Source organism: Rattus norvegicus, chromosome X (genome assembly GCF_036323735.1).
Source record: "Rattus norvegicus strain BN/NHsdMcwi chromosome X, GRCr8, whole genome shotgun sequence".
NCBI lineage: Eukaryota > Metazoa > Chordata > Mammalia > Rodentia > Muridae > Rattus > Rattus norvegicus.
In genome coordinates, this window is record NC_086039.1 from 64,309,422 (window position 1) to 64,326,906 (window position 17,485).

At 46.3% G+C, this 17,485-nt stretch overlaps 1 protein-coding gene across 1 annotated transcript; it reads right to left on the reverse strand.

The window, feature by feature from the left end:
* Positions 1-1,070: 1,070 nt before the first annotated feature.
* Amer1 (APC membrane recruitment protein 1) lies at positions 1,071-16,956 on the reverse strand. Its single transcript, NM_001109320.1, has 2 exons — positions 16,725-16,956; positions 1,071-4,501 (listed from the first exon to the last, which is right to left on the reverse strand). Exon 2 carries the CDS (start codon positions 4,408-4,410, stop codon positions 1,075-1,077), a length of 3,336 nt encoding a protein of 1,111 aa, NP_001102790.1. The 5' UTR covers positions 4,411-4,501; positions 16,725-16,956; the 3' UTR covers positions 1,071-1,074.
* Between the last annotated feature and the right edge of the window lie 529 nt (positions 16,957-17,485).

Here is a 17,485-nt window from a genome sequence, read left to right on the forward strand (position 1 = left end):
CGTGCCTGCAACAGGTGAGGTGCCTTTGGCATCCTGTCTTAGACAAGCTTGGATCCACTTCACAAAGGGGTGGGCAAGGGTTTATTGATTTCTTTTTTGGTTTGGGAGGAAGGGTGGGAAACATTTTCCCTCCTAAGCTGAGTTGCTTCAAGTTCCAAAGTCTGAGGTCCCTTCTTGGTGTCTGGAATCTAGCTTTCTGTTTTCCTCCTTTGCATCCCACAACACCCAATGCTCTATGGAGTCAAGGCCAATTTAGGTAGCTTCTCTTCCCTCGTCTCATTTAAGAGACTACATTCCTTGTGATGAGATTATGGAATTTTCAGTTACAGGAAAGGGAAGATCTAAAGGGCCTGCAACAGTTACAGGCTTAGGAAACAAACAAGATATATTATTATTATTCCACAGCTCAAGACCTCACAACATTTTCCATGATCTATCTACCTTTGTATTCTGCTTGAATATGGACAGATTTAATCACTCCATTATGAGGGCTAGTGTTTTTGTCTTCAATCTAGACTATGGCAGGCCAGGTTAAAAGGACATCATCTAGTTGTGATACCAAAGTCCACAGCAACAGGGAGCGAGACACATGCTACTTGACCCACTCTAAACATAACTAACTGGGATAAACAGGTTATAGTCATTTGATGTGCTGGAGAGGAATGGGGTTAGGAAGGATATGTACCATAACTTTATATTGCTAATAGCCAGCAAGCCTCCCATCTCTGGGTGAGAGTCAGTGCAAAAACTAGGCTGCTCATCAGTGGTTCATTAGTCAACAAGGGACCAGAGAAGAGGGGTTCAGCCTGCAGTAAGGATGCATCCCAAGCCCTGTACAGGTTAGAAGAAACTCCAAAGCAAAAACTGGAGCACAGAAGCAGCAGCCTCCCTGGGCAGATGTACTTGAGCTGAACCTGGCCAAAGATGGCAGAGGAAGGTGGGCAAAGTGAAAACTCAGAGGAGTTGATCTTGGCCAAAAGGATTTTCAAGTGAAACAGCACTACCCACCCCCACCCCTCTGCTCAAGCCCTGACCCCCATTCACATGCTCAGGTCTCCACACTGGAATTGATGACTACTTGGCTAGGTTTCCATTCATGGCAGTGGAGGAGTAGCTGGTAGAGAGAGAGGCACCTTGTTCACCCCTCTCCTTTGAAAGGTCAAGGTTGGAAGCTCGGTAGTGATTGGGTTGAAGCTGAAGGGGTTCAGGCCGTACCCTGGGCAGCTGAGGGATACCATGGGTGATGCCTACAGGCTTGGCTTGAGACAGAGAGTTGGCTCCAGAAATGGAGGAGCAACTGGGCTCATCTACAGGCAGCAGTACATCCCGAGGCCTGGCCCTCCCACTCTGGGAGGCCTGTGATTGAAGGTTATAGCAAGGACCCATGGGCAGGGGTAGGTGTGAAGGTCGAGCTGGCTGAGACACAGAGTCTCCAGGTGCTCTTCCTGGCACTGACATTGCCACAGGAGGTACACAACAGGTTGCTTGCACATATGAAGACTGATTGAAAGGCTCATCCAACTGATTAGGGCTTAGCCAAGCAAGACCTGGTCCCACTGGAACAGGACAGTGAGCCCAGGGTGGCCAGTCATAGACCCCTGGAGGTTCAGTGTAGAGTGACAAGGGGCTGTCCCGGCCCCATTCTCCTTCCTCTTCTTCACCTTCTTCATCTGAATCTTCCTGGTGGTCCTGTAGCTCATCAGACTCCACATAACCCTGGGCTAGGTGAGAACTGGAGAGCTCCAGCTCCAGGGTCTCTGCATTGTCAAGGGAACGGCTTCTCCTATTGAGTGCCATTGCAGCGGGTGGAGGTCGAGGATGTACACCCGGGAGTCCTAAGTATCGAGGGAGGCTGCTAACACCCCAGGGCAGGCCTTGGTAGAACCGGCTGTGATAGCTGTTGAAGGCATGTTTGTGGTAATAACCCAGCTCAAAAGCTTCCAAGGAGGCCGTAAGATCTTCATCATTGTTGAACTCAGGATTCTCTTCACACTTGCCTTCTCCATCCCGTTCCACATCAGCAATGTCAAAGGTGACCATGGGGGGCAACTCAGGGAGATTTTGAGTGAAGGATGAGTCAGAATCAGAGCTGTAGGACATGCTGGTAAAAAGGTTTCCATTGCTGGTAAACTCTACTAGAGCTTGTGAAAAACTCACAGTGGCATTCCCTTCGTTCTCATCTTCCTCTTCCTCTGGCTCTTCAGGGGGTGAGTAACTAGGGTAGGCCTTCCTGGGAGAGCCTCCGAAATTTGCTTCTTGCATGTCTGGTTCAAACATGGCATCACTCTGAAAGAGCTGCATTAAACAAGTACTTTGATCTTTTTTGGAGCAAGTCCCCTCAAAACGCTTCTCCAGAGGACGGAAATCCCGCCAGTCTGGTTCACTACTGGAAGTAGCTGGGAAAGCTGAAGTGGTTCCCCGGTGTGAAGTCTGAGAACCTCCTGGTGTCCCTGGCACCAGACCCATCACCGAGGGGCCTAATGGCCTCATCTGATATTCCAAGGCAGGCTTCTCTTGCCGTACTTTGGTCTCTTGGACTCGACCCTCTTGAGAATGAACCTCTAGGGCTTGGGTTTCTCGGGCTCGGGTATTTTTGCCGTAAGATTCCCGAGTGTGGGTGTCTCGAGAATAAGCTTCTCTGGCATGAGCCTCTCTGGCACATGCCTCTTGAGCCTCACGCTGCTCCCGGCGAAGTTCCCAGTACAGCAACTGCTTCTGGATGGTTACCAGCCGTTCTTCTTCTGTTTCCATTGCCCCAGGTGGTCGAGAAGAAAAGGGCTCCAAGTTCAAGAAAGGATCCAACATCTCTGAGTTGCGTCCACGGAGGTCATAAAGGCAGTCATCCCCAGGTGGGGAGTGCTCAAGACTGTCATCTGGCTCATAGAATTCATAAAGAGCATCACCACTATAGCTGTCTCTGGGTAGACAATCCCTATGGACAAGCCCCAGGGCCTCACCCGAATCATCCTCAAATCCTGGTGTGGTAGAGTCATAATAACCTTCATCACTATTGGGAGCAGACTCTTGCTGGTCACTCTGAGGTGTCAAAAGTTCTCCCAGGCCTAGGTTAGGATAAGACTGAACTGGGTCAAGAAGCATGTAGCCCTGGTGGCTGGGAGATATAGCAGTATGATAGCCCAGGTTCATATTAAATCTTGGGTATATCTGGGCACTTGCCCACAGATACTCTAAGTCATCATCTTCCTCCCCATCCTTGACCTCCTCTTCCTCATCCTCTAATTCTACCTCCTCATCCTCTTCTTCTTCCTCTTCATTGTCATCGTCATCTGGCAAGGCCATTTCCTCCCCACCTCCTTGGTAGGTCACCAAGCAGGAACTTCGCTTGGTCCCATCTCGGTTGGCCCTCTGGCCACCAGAGGCCATGCTATCTGTCATACTGTCCATGTCCTGTTCTGCTATAATGTCACCACAACCTGTCAGCGAGTCAAAGCTTTTCAGGGATGTAACATCCCCAAACAAGAGGCTTAGCTGATCCCCAACCGGGCCATTGGGTGGGTTTGCGTCTCCTGTTACCACTTTTCCTTCTGTTTCTGAAGTGTGGGGCTCTTCTAGACTACTAGCTTCAAGAATAGGCTTGGGCTGCATGAACTCTGAGGCACAGGTCATTGTAAGTTTTTCTGGATTTTTACAAGCTGTCTTCTCAGTAGTTAGTGAAAAATGTTCTCTTGCTGGAGACATTTTTGGTCCAGGGGCATCCTGGGGTTTGGTATTTTCCTTTATAGCATCTCGGAATATCTCCTCAGAGCTGGGCAGAGAGATTGAACTCACATGCTCTTGAGACATGGTTCTTGTCCCCTCAAGTTCCTTGGCCCCTAGCCCACTTTGGTCAGCCCCAGAAACCTTGCTCTTTCGGTGACGGCGGATACTGTTTAAAAAGCCTTTTAGGCCTTTCTTCGGCTTGTGCACAGAGGGTACCTTCTCAACTCCAGCTTTCTCTACAGCTTCAGTCACAGATGTCTTATGTCTAGAGCCTATCTCCAAAGCTCCATGGGCACTCTGGGAGCTAGGAAATTGAGAAGGTGACTTGGACAAAGGTGTAGAGAGCTCTGTTTCTTCAACGACAACATCTTCAGGGCCGTGAGATGATTCACTCAGACCATCGTGGGTCTTGCTCTTGTTTAGACCCTTCTTGGAGCTGCCTTTCCCAGAACCTTTGCTTCGTCCACCCCCAAAGAAACTAGGCAGAGTACAGATTCCCTTCTTGCCACCAAAGAGTTTCAAGGCAGTTTTCTTCAGCCTACCTGGGCCTGATAAGGGTGGCTCTGATGTTGATCCTTCTGTTGTCTCAGCTGTCTTATTCTTGGCTCCCTTCTCAGCTCCCTGATCTTGGGCATCACTGGAAGTTGATGTCCTCTTGATTTGAACTGTTTCATCCTGTTGAATCTCCATGATGATGAAGAGAACTCTCCAATTGGAAACGCTGCCTTTGGATTCCAGGCACACTTATAACATGATCAGTCAGGAAGCATCACAGTGGGGTCTGAAGGAGATAAGAGAGACAAACACAGAGACAGATACTGGTGAGCAAATACACAGGCTGGGCTTGTCTTTATGGGTGCTTTTTGCCTAAGGATCGAATGGGAACAGAGAGAAAAGAAGTGAACATTGGGAAAACCTTCATCTATTTCAATGTTTGGTTTGCTGGCCTAGCGTCTTCTGGGCCCTGGGGCAGTTAAAACCCTACAAGGAGCAACAGGCAGCTATCATTAGCTACCCCCTTACTAGTCCACTCCCTTTAAGCTGTTGTAAGTACAGAGCAGGATTTGGCAGAAGCAATTGTAGGTGTGTAAAAGCCGAACTAGGCTATTGTCTGTAAGGAAGCTTATCAGTTATCAGGTGGGGGTCAGGAAAGGAGTAGAGAGGTTGCTTTTTAACATCACTGAAGTTTTGAAATTGTGTGGGGAAAGTTGCTCATTGAGTCTTCATGGGGCTCCAGGCCTTAGTTGAACATTAACCTGTACTATCACCAACATTTTTGTGAGAGCTGAGAAGACAAGTGTATCTACAGCTTTATCTTCTGTCTAGAGGTTCTCTTAATTGCCCCTAGGACAATGGCCAAACCTTTGAAACATCAGAGAAGGAACAACATTGAATTGCAGAGCAGGGCTGTAATGTAGCACTGGCAAAATGACATGGCAGTCTCAGAAAAAATATCCTCCTGGCTTCTGTATCCTCTGTCTAAAAAGCTTACCAACATCTACCTCTGTAAGTAAATCCCTTGTAGAGACTATGTGAGGGGTAGGTCTAGACCAGAATCCCTATTAACTGTTCCTGGCATGCAGAACCACCAGATTCTACTGCAGAACTGTAAGGCAAATTTTTTCTTCTACTTTGTTTCTCTCAATTTCTTGGTCCCCATCTGGGTTGCTATCTAGAAGAGGAACTTGAGAACGCACAACCGTAAATGATTCATGCTCCTAGTATAAGAAATATTTAAGTATGTAAACATGGTATAAGCTGCATAATTCTGGGCAAGGCTACCGAGTCCCAATGTCAATAGAGCTGGAATAAAAAGAAGGGCTAACCACCTTCTACACCAACACATCTCATCATTCCCTCGGTTCCTGAGAAGTCTGGTATTTTCCACTGACAGTAAACATCTGGCATTTAAACTAGTGATTAGCCTGCAAAAATCCAGTCATCCCTTCTTAGAAAGCCCTTCCCTCCTCTGAACCGTCTTTGTAGATCTAGGGTGGCAAAGGGAGACAGAACAGCTCTTGGGCTTGAGAGATCGAGACGCTAGAAACAGGAAGGGAAGGGAGAGAGTGAGACTGCAGCATTCCCAGGAACTGGGACCAGAACACTAGTCTAGTGAATGAACGCCACATTAAGGAGATTCACACTGTTATCTTCCGTACAATAATGTAGTCCAGCACTGGGGATGAAAAGAAACCAGCAACTCTACTCCAGCCTGTGATTTCACTAGACAAACCTTTCCTACTACCTAGGCTTCTAGCTTCCAGTTTTGTGCCTGGTGCCTCACTTAGTTTGATACATCTAAATCATCGGAGTAAACCGAGTTCCAGTGCTTTGCTAAACAAGCAGAGTCATATCCTCCAGACAGAGTAATGCATATAAGAGAAAAATTCATCTGATCTTCCCAGTGCAGAGATTTAAAGTACTATTCTATCAGGTTATGCATTTCTCTGTGCAATACATCTTGACATTACACTCTCCACACTCAGCTCTCTAATAAACAGACAGTACCCTTACCACTAAGCATGTGACTACCTAGAATTCTGGGCCTCGTGTTATAGTGAAAATATGGGCCCAACATATATCTGAATTCCTTACTTTTCATAGTATTAATCTACTCACCTCAGCTTGAAATTACTAACACGATTACCATTATGACATTGGGGATGGGGGTGGCAGCTGTGAAGTTATATGTGAAATTGTATTTTCTGGTGTGGAATTTGTAAATTAAATCTTTCTGAACATTCAGTAAGTGACAGACACTCACGTTGGTGCATTAGGCCATACCAAGAAGTGGAAATCTTGAGTCCTAGCTTTAGAGAGCTTACAGGCTAGTAGGGAGGGAATCTTACCTACAGAAGTTTGAAGATGCAGCATAAGGTAGGTCTTCAAAGAATAGTCTCTTATTTCTTTTTGTTTGTTTGGTTGGGTTTTTTTTTATTGATTTATTTATTTTTTTGAGATAGGGTTTCTCTACATAGTCCTGGCTCTCCTAGAGTTTGTCATATAGACCAAGATGGCCTAGAACTCAAGGAGATTTTTGTGCCTCTCCCTCCTAGAGCTGGGATTAAAGATGTCTTGTTATTTCAAACTAAGTAATGTATATTTTGTTAATGAGCCTTTAGATAAAATTAAAAGGTAAAACATACTCCCTGGGCTCAGAAAAGTTGCCTTGTCCCAAAACCCACAGCTGGAGAGATTACAGACCCTAGGAGAAAACCTACTACTATTATTTTGCTATACAGATTTACTACCAAACTGTTTTCTAAGTACTTTATACTTACACATCAGTGCAGCTCTCAACCCCCATCAGAGCTAATTATTGTAGTAGACAGTGATTAATGAGATACTGTGGAGTACTCATTCCTCAAGAAAATTCTGTATCATGCCTTCCACCCCAAAACTCAGGGTTCATCAAGGACGATGGGGCAGAAGTACTGTAAGAACAAGAGATAATGGAAGGATATTGTGAAATCTTTCCTGGATATATAAGACTACTGCACTGATGACCTCTCAGCATCTGTGACTGTATGTGCAAGACCTACGGTAGATCAAGCTAGCCAAAATTTCAGCATGGATTGGTAGAGAACTCGAGAACCCCTTTCCCTACATGAAGAGCTACTGGTGGGTAATGATGGCTGCTGTGGGGAGGGAGAGTCGGCTTTCTTCCGAAGTGTGGCTCCTAGTGTGTTGCCTATGTTCCAGTGGATAGCCCTATATCCACAAACATATGGTGTCACTAATTGAATTCACTGTGATAGAAAATAAAGAAGAGTGAATGAAGCTGTAAGGGAGATGGAAGGTGGGTCTAGAGGAGGAGAGGGGAATGATAGCTGGGTATAGTCAAAATCACTTTAGACATATATGAAATTCTCAAAGAACAGATAGTAGGTTGGAGATAAATAGAAAGACAGATACACTGCCACATAGATTCATAGATTTATGATAGAAAAAAGAAAAAAATGGAAGGTAAAGAGGCTTTTAAGAGGAAGAAGCTTCAGTCTGGACTTTGTTAAGCAGTTGTGAATGGAAATAGCAGTAATCTAGATGGGGTATGTGTTCTTATCCATCAAAAAGGGACTCATTCTGATGGAATCAAACAGTTCGTGGCAATGATGATTACAAACTCAATGCCCTCATCCAGTCTCTTTGGACCTTGCAGGGCGTGCTATATGAGGGGAGAGACCAACTCATCACCACTCTCTACAACATCGGTTCTCAACCTTCTTAATGCTATGACCTTTCACACAGCTCTTTATGTTGTGGGGACCACCGACCATAAAATTATTTTGTTGTTACTTCATAACTGTAATTGCTACTTTTAGGAATCATAATGTGAATGTCTGTGTTTTCCCATAGTCTTAGACAACCCTTGTGAAAGGTCATTTGACCCCCAAGAGAGTCATGGCCCACAGGCTGAGATCTGCTGCTCTACATTATCAGCTGTCATAGGCTTTGTCACAGGGCTAGAATCCACATCCTACCAGCCCCCTCACCTGCCGGGAGACACCGATCAGACCCAGGGAACGGTTCTGGTTAGAATGAGACTATCCCCCATAGACTCAGATGTCTGAACACTATCATATGGTGGTGGTGTTGGAGGAGGCTTAAAGATTCTTGGAGGAAGTTTTGTCACTGGAGGAAGGCTCTGAGAAAAACTCCATGCCATCTGTAGTCTGTTGTCTCAGCTTTATGTGTGAAGTTCAGGCTATGCACTCTCGGCTTCCTGTTGTTGCTGCCATGCCTGCTTCGTGTTGTCCATACTATTCCAATCATTATGGATTCTAAACTTCAGGAACCATAAACCAAAGAAACTCTTTTTGGTTTTTTTGTTTGTTTGGTTTTTTTTTTTTTTTTTTTTTGAATGAGGAAGATTTTTTTGACCTTTGGACTCGAAAAGCAGTTGAATGGTGTAAGCAGAGCTGAACGTTAGGGCTGAGCCTGGAGACCGTGCTAGAAGCCTGAGTCAAGATGCTTCAGCAGGAAACAAAGACTTTAGTAGCAACTACACTAGAGACTTCGGTGGAATTTCGGCAAAGAATCTGGTTGTATTTTGCCTTTGTCACAAGAACTTGGCTGAGGCTAAATTAAAGAGTAATGTCCTCATTTCTTTGGTGGAGAAATGTAAACTGTATAGTTTGAAGAAAAAAAGAATCACCAGGAAACTTAATGCTGCACCAAAGCTTCCAAAGCCCGAGGCCATGGACTATATCTCATTTACCCTGGGGCCGAGCTTCTAACATCCTAATGTAGATCTCCCTCTTAGCCAGACCCCAGTCACTTTTTGCTAAGCAAGGATCAATCTTGAAACTATGTTATAGTTTGATTAAACTATGTTATAGTTCATTATCTCTCTCTTGCTTTTTTCCTCCAGAACCATGCCCAACCCCCCTCAAAGCTGCTCACAGCATCTTTGCCTGGGTTCCACAGAACACCTTGAAGGGGTACAATAGAAGTATTTTAGAGCGTGAAGCTCTCTAATCTGATCTTATTTAGCTATCTCTACCTCAAGGCTTCTTCACACTCCTTATTAATCTATCGTGTACATAAACTGTCCTAAAACAGGCTATTCTGCTTTGACTTAGGGCAAAAGAAATTCTTCAGGAGATAGAACTGGAGCCTAAAACAAAAGAAACAGCAAAGGACAAACTGAAGTTCCCTTAGGCTGGGACTGGCTTTCCTTAGGCTCTTGCCAAGAAGCTGGTCCTGCCAAATGCAGAGCTCCTCAACACTCAGATTTCTGGCTGTTTTTCAGATGGGCTGATGGGAACCCTACCAAGATACTTGATATTCCCAGATAGAGGCTGCAGCCCCGGTCCTGTGACTGCAGCAAAGAACAGGCTATGGTAGAAAATGATGGAACCACTCAATATCCAAGAACCAACCTCAGTCCATTCTGGGACAGGTAAGGGATGGCTCCTAAGGAAGTATGGCTTTCCTTTGACCTCCACTCAAAAACCAAGTAGAACAGCCACAGACCTGTCTGAAACCCTTCTCTTGAGGAAGAAAACAGCTTTAGCCCAACCTTTACATTTTCTGCTCTTGGCCAAGCTTCAAGAGATCAGCTTAATAAACTTGGGAAAGGCTGGGCTCAGAGAAGAACCCAGGGTACAGCTTCAGAGGCATGGCCTTACCCATTATAGTTCCCAGACTCATTCCAAGCAGTATTTGTGAAGACAAGCCCACTCTTAATTTATCCACTCCCTCAGTGTGTTAATGGAGAGGGGGTAAGGAAGATGTAAGAATGCTGAGTGTCCTCCCTTTAGAGAGCCAGGCAGTTCTTCACTGGAATTAGCTATGCCACACAGGGAGAATTCAGCAAGTTATCCAACCTGTCTGACCCTCAATGTCCTGAATTGTGAAATGGGGTTATTGAGAATGTCTACTTATTGAGACTATTGGAGAAACAAAACCAATGCATGTGAAGTAGAAAATAAAATTCACTGCACAGCAGAAGCTCAAATGTTATGGCAGATTGTATTGATGTTTATTCCAACAATGTATGGCCGGACAATTTCTAGCAGTCAATCGACCCCAGTCAGGGTTGACTAGGGTGTTCTCAAAAGCTTTACAGGGATCTCTGAAACCTTTCCAGTTTCCCCTAAATAAACATTATAGTGATTTTATAGTTATCCCACAGGAAGCCTTACTTGTTCATTAGACCAACTTTTAATGTTCAGGGAGCTAACAATGCTAGATCATCTGGTAGATTCTTGATAGGATCCTTAGTCCAAACCAGAAAGATCAACATTTTAAACTGAGCTAAAAGTGCCACAATCAACAGAAATGCAGTTAACAGGTACCCTCCAACCACTTTGGTACCTATCAGTATACAAGACATGCCCTATTCACCATTCCCACTATTTCTTCCCCGTACCCCATTAATCTCTGCTACTTTCATATGGCGAAGCCTTGTTGCAGAAAAGAAAATTGTGCCCAGACTTGGGGAAAGATTTGTCTAAGGTCTCTAATGGGATTATGACAGAATTCGAGTAGCTTTGAGGCCTTTTGAATTTCACTTCCATGACACTCTGCTCTACTGTGCAGGGCCCCCCATTAAAGAATTAGGAGGGGTGTGAATATGATTGAAACACACTTAGGAAATTTTCAAAGAACCAGTAAAACATTTTTTAAATATTGGGCCAAAATATTGGGCTGGGAGAAATGTGAAGGTTTCCTTTATACTGGTGAATAGCTGGTGAATAGGTGTCATTTCCTTTCCTTATTCCACCCTGTCCCAGCTCAGTTTAACTTTTCCTGAAGGATTGCTTGTCTACTGCTGCTTTCAAAAAACAACCTCCACTGCTGACTTGAGTACTCAGGTGCTGTCTATTCAGCTGGTGACCTCTTCCCTAATCAACAATGCTATCACCACTCCTGTAAATTACTGGACATAGCTTCTGATTTGTTTCCTTGGAAGAGAAGTTTAAGGTTAAAAAAAAATGGAAAGGTGACAGTGGACAATTTTGAAAAGTTTGAACTACTTAAACATAATGACCTCTGAGATTATCTGGTACTCAAGTAGTAGTACATTACTGGTGCCCATAAACAAGACCCGAGGTCAAAATGTCCGTGGTGTGAAAGAAGGGCTTCTGGTTTGGATCCTTTTGGTGGAACAGTGGAAGTGGTAGAAAGAGTCCCTCTTACCCACTCCTATACCACTCTTTGCACTCTGCAGCATTCCTGCTGTGGAATTCCTTCTTTGTAGAAAACAACCCATCAGTTCCAGATGATCCACAAATCCCAAACCTGGCTTCTATCCCTGCCTCGATTCCCTCTGTCTTCAGCTGCCTTGCTCACCCGTGCATCCTTGCTGATGTCCTTCTGGCAGACGTCAGTCTGTCCACTTAGTTCTGTCACAAGGACTCTGTCTCATAGTCACTGCATTTCCCACGGAGCAGGTGCTTGGGATGCTGGTTCAGTTGGACTCTAACTGAGCTGAACTTTGCCAGCCTAAAACTGGAATGGCACTCTCACCCCTTTCAGGCAGAACTGTTTGAGAAAGCATCTCTCTGAGACAGAAGTGCCTTGTGTGTGAAGAAAAAAATACCTACCGCGCAAGATGGTGGTTATGGATTAAAGACGATTAGAGCAAAGGCAAGCTGATTACTATGCATGGAGCAGATACTACATAATGGGCTCTTTTGATGAGGCTGCTTGCAGTCCAGGCACCTTCTCTCTACTTTTTACTCAGTCTCCACCCAGAGTCCTCTGAAGAGGATACAAGCTTTCTAGACAAGCCCCTTTGTCTGACCTTCAACATTTGCTTTTCCCAAATGTCCACTGCAAGTTTTTAGCTTTACTTCTCTATCCTAAAATCTCAGCTCCAAAAAATATATTGGGATCTTATTCAGTTCAGAAGCCAGGGTACCAAAACCCAGCCTTGAAACAGAGCTTTCCTGATGAGTTCTATTTTTCTGTTTTATTGTTGGGTTGTTTGTTCTTTGGTGCTGGGTGAACACACACAGTACTTCATATGTGCTGGGTCGGGATTCTAATACTCAGCCACACCCCACCCCTGAGGATCTTCCTGATGTCGAAGCACTGATCATTTCTTACTTGCCCCTGACTTCGAGTCTCATCAAGAGAGATATTTTGCCAAATTAGGAGCTATGTGTGCATAGCCCCTGCTGTGTGTCAGTACTAGTCAAGCAAAAGCAAAATCAGAGACAGGCTGTACCTGTTCCATTATTCAGAAAGGCTAGGAAATACTTCCTCTTGGGGATAAAACTTTATCATCTAGTTCATCTGCCTAAACTGGCTTTGCACAGAGGAACTCAGAAGATAACACCCGGAGTTTCCCTATTCAGTTTCAGGCTGCCTAACTGCAAGGGAGTGAGAGAGCTAGAACTCCTTTCTCTGTCTTTGGTTCTGAGGGACTGGGATTTTGGAATTACATATATTCCCTGATAGGCAGAGAGACAGGGAGAGGGGTCCATGGCTAGGTGATAAAGATGGTGAACTTCCAACGTGGCTAGCTTCTTCCTCATCCCCACCAGACCTGAGACAAAAGCCTGGCAGCTTAAAACAAAAGCCTTGCAGGCTTTTTCTCCAGGTAGAGGGCCCCTTGCTGATGGACTGGCTCAACAAGTTCAAGGCCAGATCAGGGCATGTTTACACAACAGTTATGGGTCAATTGGCCACCTGGTTTTCTTCAAATTGACCAATCCTAAATTAGGGAAGGAAGACCCTTCACAAACTTACAAAAATAACCCACCTCAAAACAAGCAAACAAAACCCAACAACAGCAACAACAACAAAAAGAAAAATCAACCAACCAACCAACCAACCAACCAAACAAACAAAAACAAGCTCCAAGGAGCCACTGAGCTATGACTTCCTGAGTACCCCTCTATTTTGCGATGGGTCTTTCCCTCCGTATGCTTGCTGTGTGTGTCTCTGTATATGTTTCCTCACCCATAATAAAAGCATTTCTTTACTTGCTGTTTCTATCTGCTCCTGATTGCTGTATTCCAGAATTTTCTCACTGCTACCTGCATGTTTAAGATTTGTCCTGCCTTTTAATTATTTAACAGGCAGAGAAAACAAACCTGATCGAGACCTTTAGACAGTAACAGTTGTACAAGTAAACTCATGAAATGATAAAGCTTGCTGCTGTTTCTCTCCTTTATTTCTATGGACCAGTGAAGCAGGGGTATTTTTTCCATACACTTTGAGTGCAAATATTACAGTTCTTAGGTGCCCCGATACCTCCCTTCTCCAGATACTTCCAGCCCCCAGCATGCTGCAGGCCTTAATATGCTGAGAGGCAAAAAAAAAGTGTTCCCAGGATGCAACTGCCACAGAAACCCAGGTAGCTTTCACTTTTTAAGGAATGGGATAGTGGGAGGAGGGAGTAGTAATTCATCAAATGTGCACTGAATGGTGCTTCCTGGAGATCTTGGGGCACAACATAAAGGTTTACACGCAAGAGCAATAGGCCATCCCCTCAAATTGCTGTGTACCTTGCTTGCTTTCTAGGGCACATCTATGACCACAGGGGTCTTAACTGCTAGTCCACACAAGGACCTGTGTAGCTGAGAGAAGGGGAGTGAAAAAGAGGCCTGAAAGATATGTTTTAGCTTTTAGCTAATAAGTATTTAGGCCCAGGTGCACCTCCCTCCCCACCCCCCACACCTATGAAAGGTCAAAAGGAATTTTACACTGTGAAATTTCCCTTTTGTGATAGCATGCCCCTCCCCACACCTCTATTTAGAACTTTGAGCTGGCCTTTTACCTGTCTGACTTGTAGGATGCTTTCAATCTCTAAGACCCCATTTTAAAACTCTTTCAAAAACTCCATCATTGGGCTGGTGGTGGTCTACCTCTTTAATCCTAGCATTCAACACTGGCGAATATCAATGAGTCCAAAGGCACTGGCCTACAAAGCAAATTCCACGACAGCTGGGACTACCTAGTGAGGTCCTGTCTCAAAACCGTAACAAAACCCCAAATCCCCCAATACAAATACCCCCAAAACAAACAAACACAAACCCCTCCATTCTTATCATTGGTTCACCGTGTGCCCTCCCACCCAGATCCAGTGCTCTTCTCCTAAAAAATATTACATCACCATTCCAATGCCTGATGTTTTGGAATTTCCACCACTCGGTCCTAAACTCTTTTGCACCTCTGAGCTACGCCATTTCAAGCAGATTCATGTGGCCTGCTGGCCACTCCCTTTCATTTCTAATTCTGTCTATTCTTTCTCTACCAAACTCCTGCACTTCCCAGATGCTTTCCAAAAGACACCCCCACTGCATATATAGATCTCTCCATGGCACTTTGCCTGTAGGCTCATGAATCAGCAACCAAAGGTATGCAGAGCCCCAGGGTTTGAGCAGCCCAGACCCTGATAACAGACGGGACTAATTATGACTTTCTTTTTCAATGGAGTAGCAACCCAATCACTCTTTCCACCCACATTAGGCATATTATACACATATCTGAGCCTTAGGCACCTTTACTTTATGTTTCATGAATTAGGATAAACGCAAGTTGCTAGGTTAAAGGCATATTATACACATATCTGAGCCTCAGGCACCTTTACTTTGTTTCATGAATTAGGATAAACGCAAGTTGCTAGGTTAAAGGTCTTTTCTAAAGTTCTACAAAGACAGCAAGTCCTTCTGGAACATTCATTCATTAACTAGTTTGTAATTCTAGGATCCAAGAGGGTTGTAGCTGGGGCCTAGGTTTTATTTACCCATATGAGGGTTCTGAGAGAACCTAGATATCTCGATTAGGGAAACAAAGCAGAGTCAGGGAAACTTAACTGTACAGGAGTTCCAAGAAGGAAGTCTGGTCATCAAGAAACAGCCCGAAATGCCACAAAAGAGAAAGTTGGTTGAGAACTGGGGCCTGAAAGGGAGGGCCTTGGACAGGTATAGTCTGAGTGTTTGAGTGCTGGAAAGATAGCTGCTGGACTGAAGTAAAGGCAGGAGAGAGCCAGACGTGGGAAATAAAATACCAGCTGCAAGTAGAGGCTTATGTTGATGTCTGGTCAGTTTAGGTAGGGGTGACAATAATGTGGTTGGTATCCACAATCCTGGCTAATATAAAGAAAAAAGGTTCCGTGTTAACGTTAGCAAACAAGAGATTTATTTACTGGGTCTCAATGCCCCATTATAAAGATGTCCAGCCTGCAAATCCCTTAGTCAAATCCCCTTTCTTATTCTTCAGGAATGCCTTACTGGTCCAGAGCGGTGCACAGAGTACGGCACTCGAAAGAATGGGCTTTGTTGGAATCTCCACTGGTAGGACAGAAAGTCCAACAACGCAGTGCCCTGGGTCCAGTCCATACCAGTGCTGCTGAGGCGGCCAACCAGAGACGCAGAAGATGTTTGTATGCGGACTGTCTAGACTTCTCTCAAGGCGAGTCCAGTGACAGGGAGGATGGTTCTGTTCTATTAGTCCTGCTGCTGCCTCTGCCTCTCATGGCTCATCTGGCAAGCTTAGCCCCTCAAAGGGGAGCTCAGGAGAAGTCACGCCTTTGGGCGGTCACCAGTGTCAGAGGTGTCTGCAGCAGACAATGACAGCAGTCTGGCAGGCTGGGTATTTTAAGTAACTGAGAAGTTGTAGGATTTGTCTACCTTACATACACCGTTTGCTCTTTACTACAACGACAGCCCCCTCCGACTCTAGCGCGGAAATCCCCCTACAATATTGTGCCTATTGCTATTTTAAACCGAAGGCTAGAGAGAAAAAAACGCGCCCTATGCCCTACAAGGGAAAAGAGGCGCGTAGGGGGTGGGGGCGGCAACAAAGCGGCCTTGCAGCTCTAACCCAAGGACCAGTAAGAGCTCCTAGTCCATCCAGCCTGCCTGCAATGGGGGTGGAAGCCAAACGAGAAACTGGAGGCCCAGGAGGGGGTGCGGCTCATTGGGACCACAGGACCAAGGTTCCAGGATAAGTGGGAAGTTCAGAAACCCAACTGTGCTCCCTTGAGCAGGAACAGACTGGATATCTTAATCCACCCTAAAGCCAGTCTCAGTCTGGCCGTAAACGAGCGCGCCAGCTTCCTCTGCAGAGGAGAGACATAGGAGATGCACCGCAGAGGGGAGGGGCCACAGCAAGGCCTCGCGGGTGAGCAGCACCGGCCTAACAGCTGTTCCAGCAAATGCACTACAAACAAAGCTAAGGAGTTCCCGGCCTGCAAATGCATTCTTGGGGTGCTAGCTAGCGGCGCCCTTCCCGGAACCACGCAACAGCACGTGTGGGCCCATCCCAGCTTCCCATTACAACCTAGAGGCGTAGCCCAGGATAGTCCGCCCGCCTTCCGGCCCTCCCACCCCACCCCCCAGCCACGGTCGCCTGTACCCTAAAGACTAACGGCCGCTGGGCCCCTCGCTGGACAGTACGCAAAGCGAGTTCCAAGAAAGACCAGCAAGAGGCTGGGACTCCGACCAGCCAGGCTCTGGATGCCCTCGTCCAGGAGACCAGAGCAGAGCACGCGGGGATGCACTAGACCTTCAGCAGGATGGCTCCTAGCTGTGCGTAATGCTTACCCTGCCAGGTCCTGCTCCCAGCGCGGTTATTGTCTGCTGCGCTGCTCGGATCTGAGCTGGAACCTCTGCTGAGAACGCCGCCACCACTGCTCCTGCAGCAGCCCCCACCAGGACTACAACAGTCTCCTGCCCCGACTACCCTTCTCCAGGCTCTGAGCAGCTCCCCCATACCCCCTTCTCCCCGGACTCCACAGTTATAGGGTGGGACGTCCGTGATCTGATTGGCAGGCATACAGTCCAATCACCACGGTTGGAAGGCATGCCCTCTCCCGCCCACTGTTTTCCTTGGTGCTTCTCTCTTTAAATGCAAATAAGTCGGGCGTGGTATTGGCAGGAGGCGGAGAGGTTGCCGAACCCCTTGCAGGGGCTCCCCACTTCCGCTCCCACGCGGGGCGGGTTTCAGCGTGGCTACACACCCGACTCCCAGAGCTAGTCCCGCCCAGATGGGACTTGCCAGATTCTTGGAACTCGGTTTCGATTTTGCATACATTCCCCATTCCATAGCCCGGTGCTTTGGCGCTGCTGCTCCCGGGTTGCTACCAAAGAGTTTCTCCACACAGTTTGAGACTAGCTAGGAGAAATGGGACAGAGAATTGGGGAGCCAAGGATTGTGGGGCCTGCAGAAACCTTTAGCACCGTAGCTGGCCAATTATTAAGAGTGACAGCAGGGTCGGGTGGCTGGTCTTTCCTGAGAGAACATCACCTGTCAGGAAAGTGACCGGCCTCTTGGTCTTCCCACCACCTGCCTCCCCAGCCCTGCA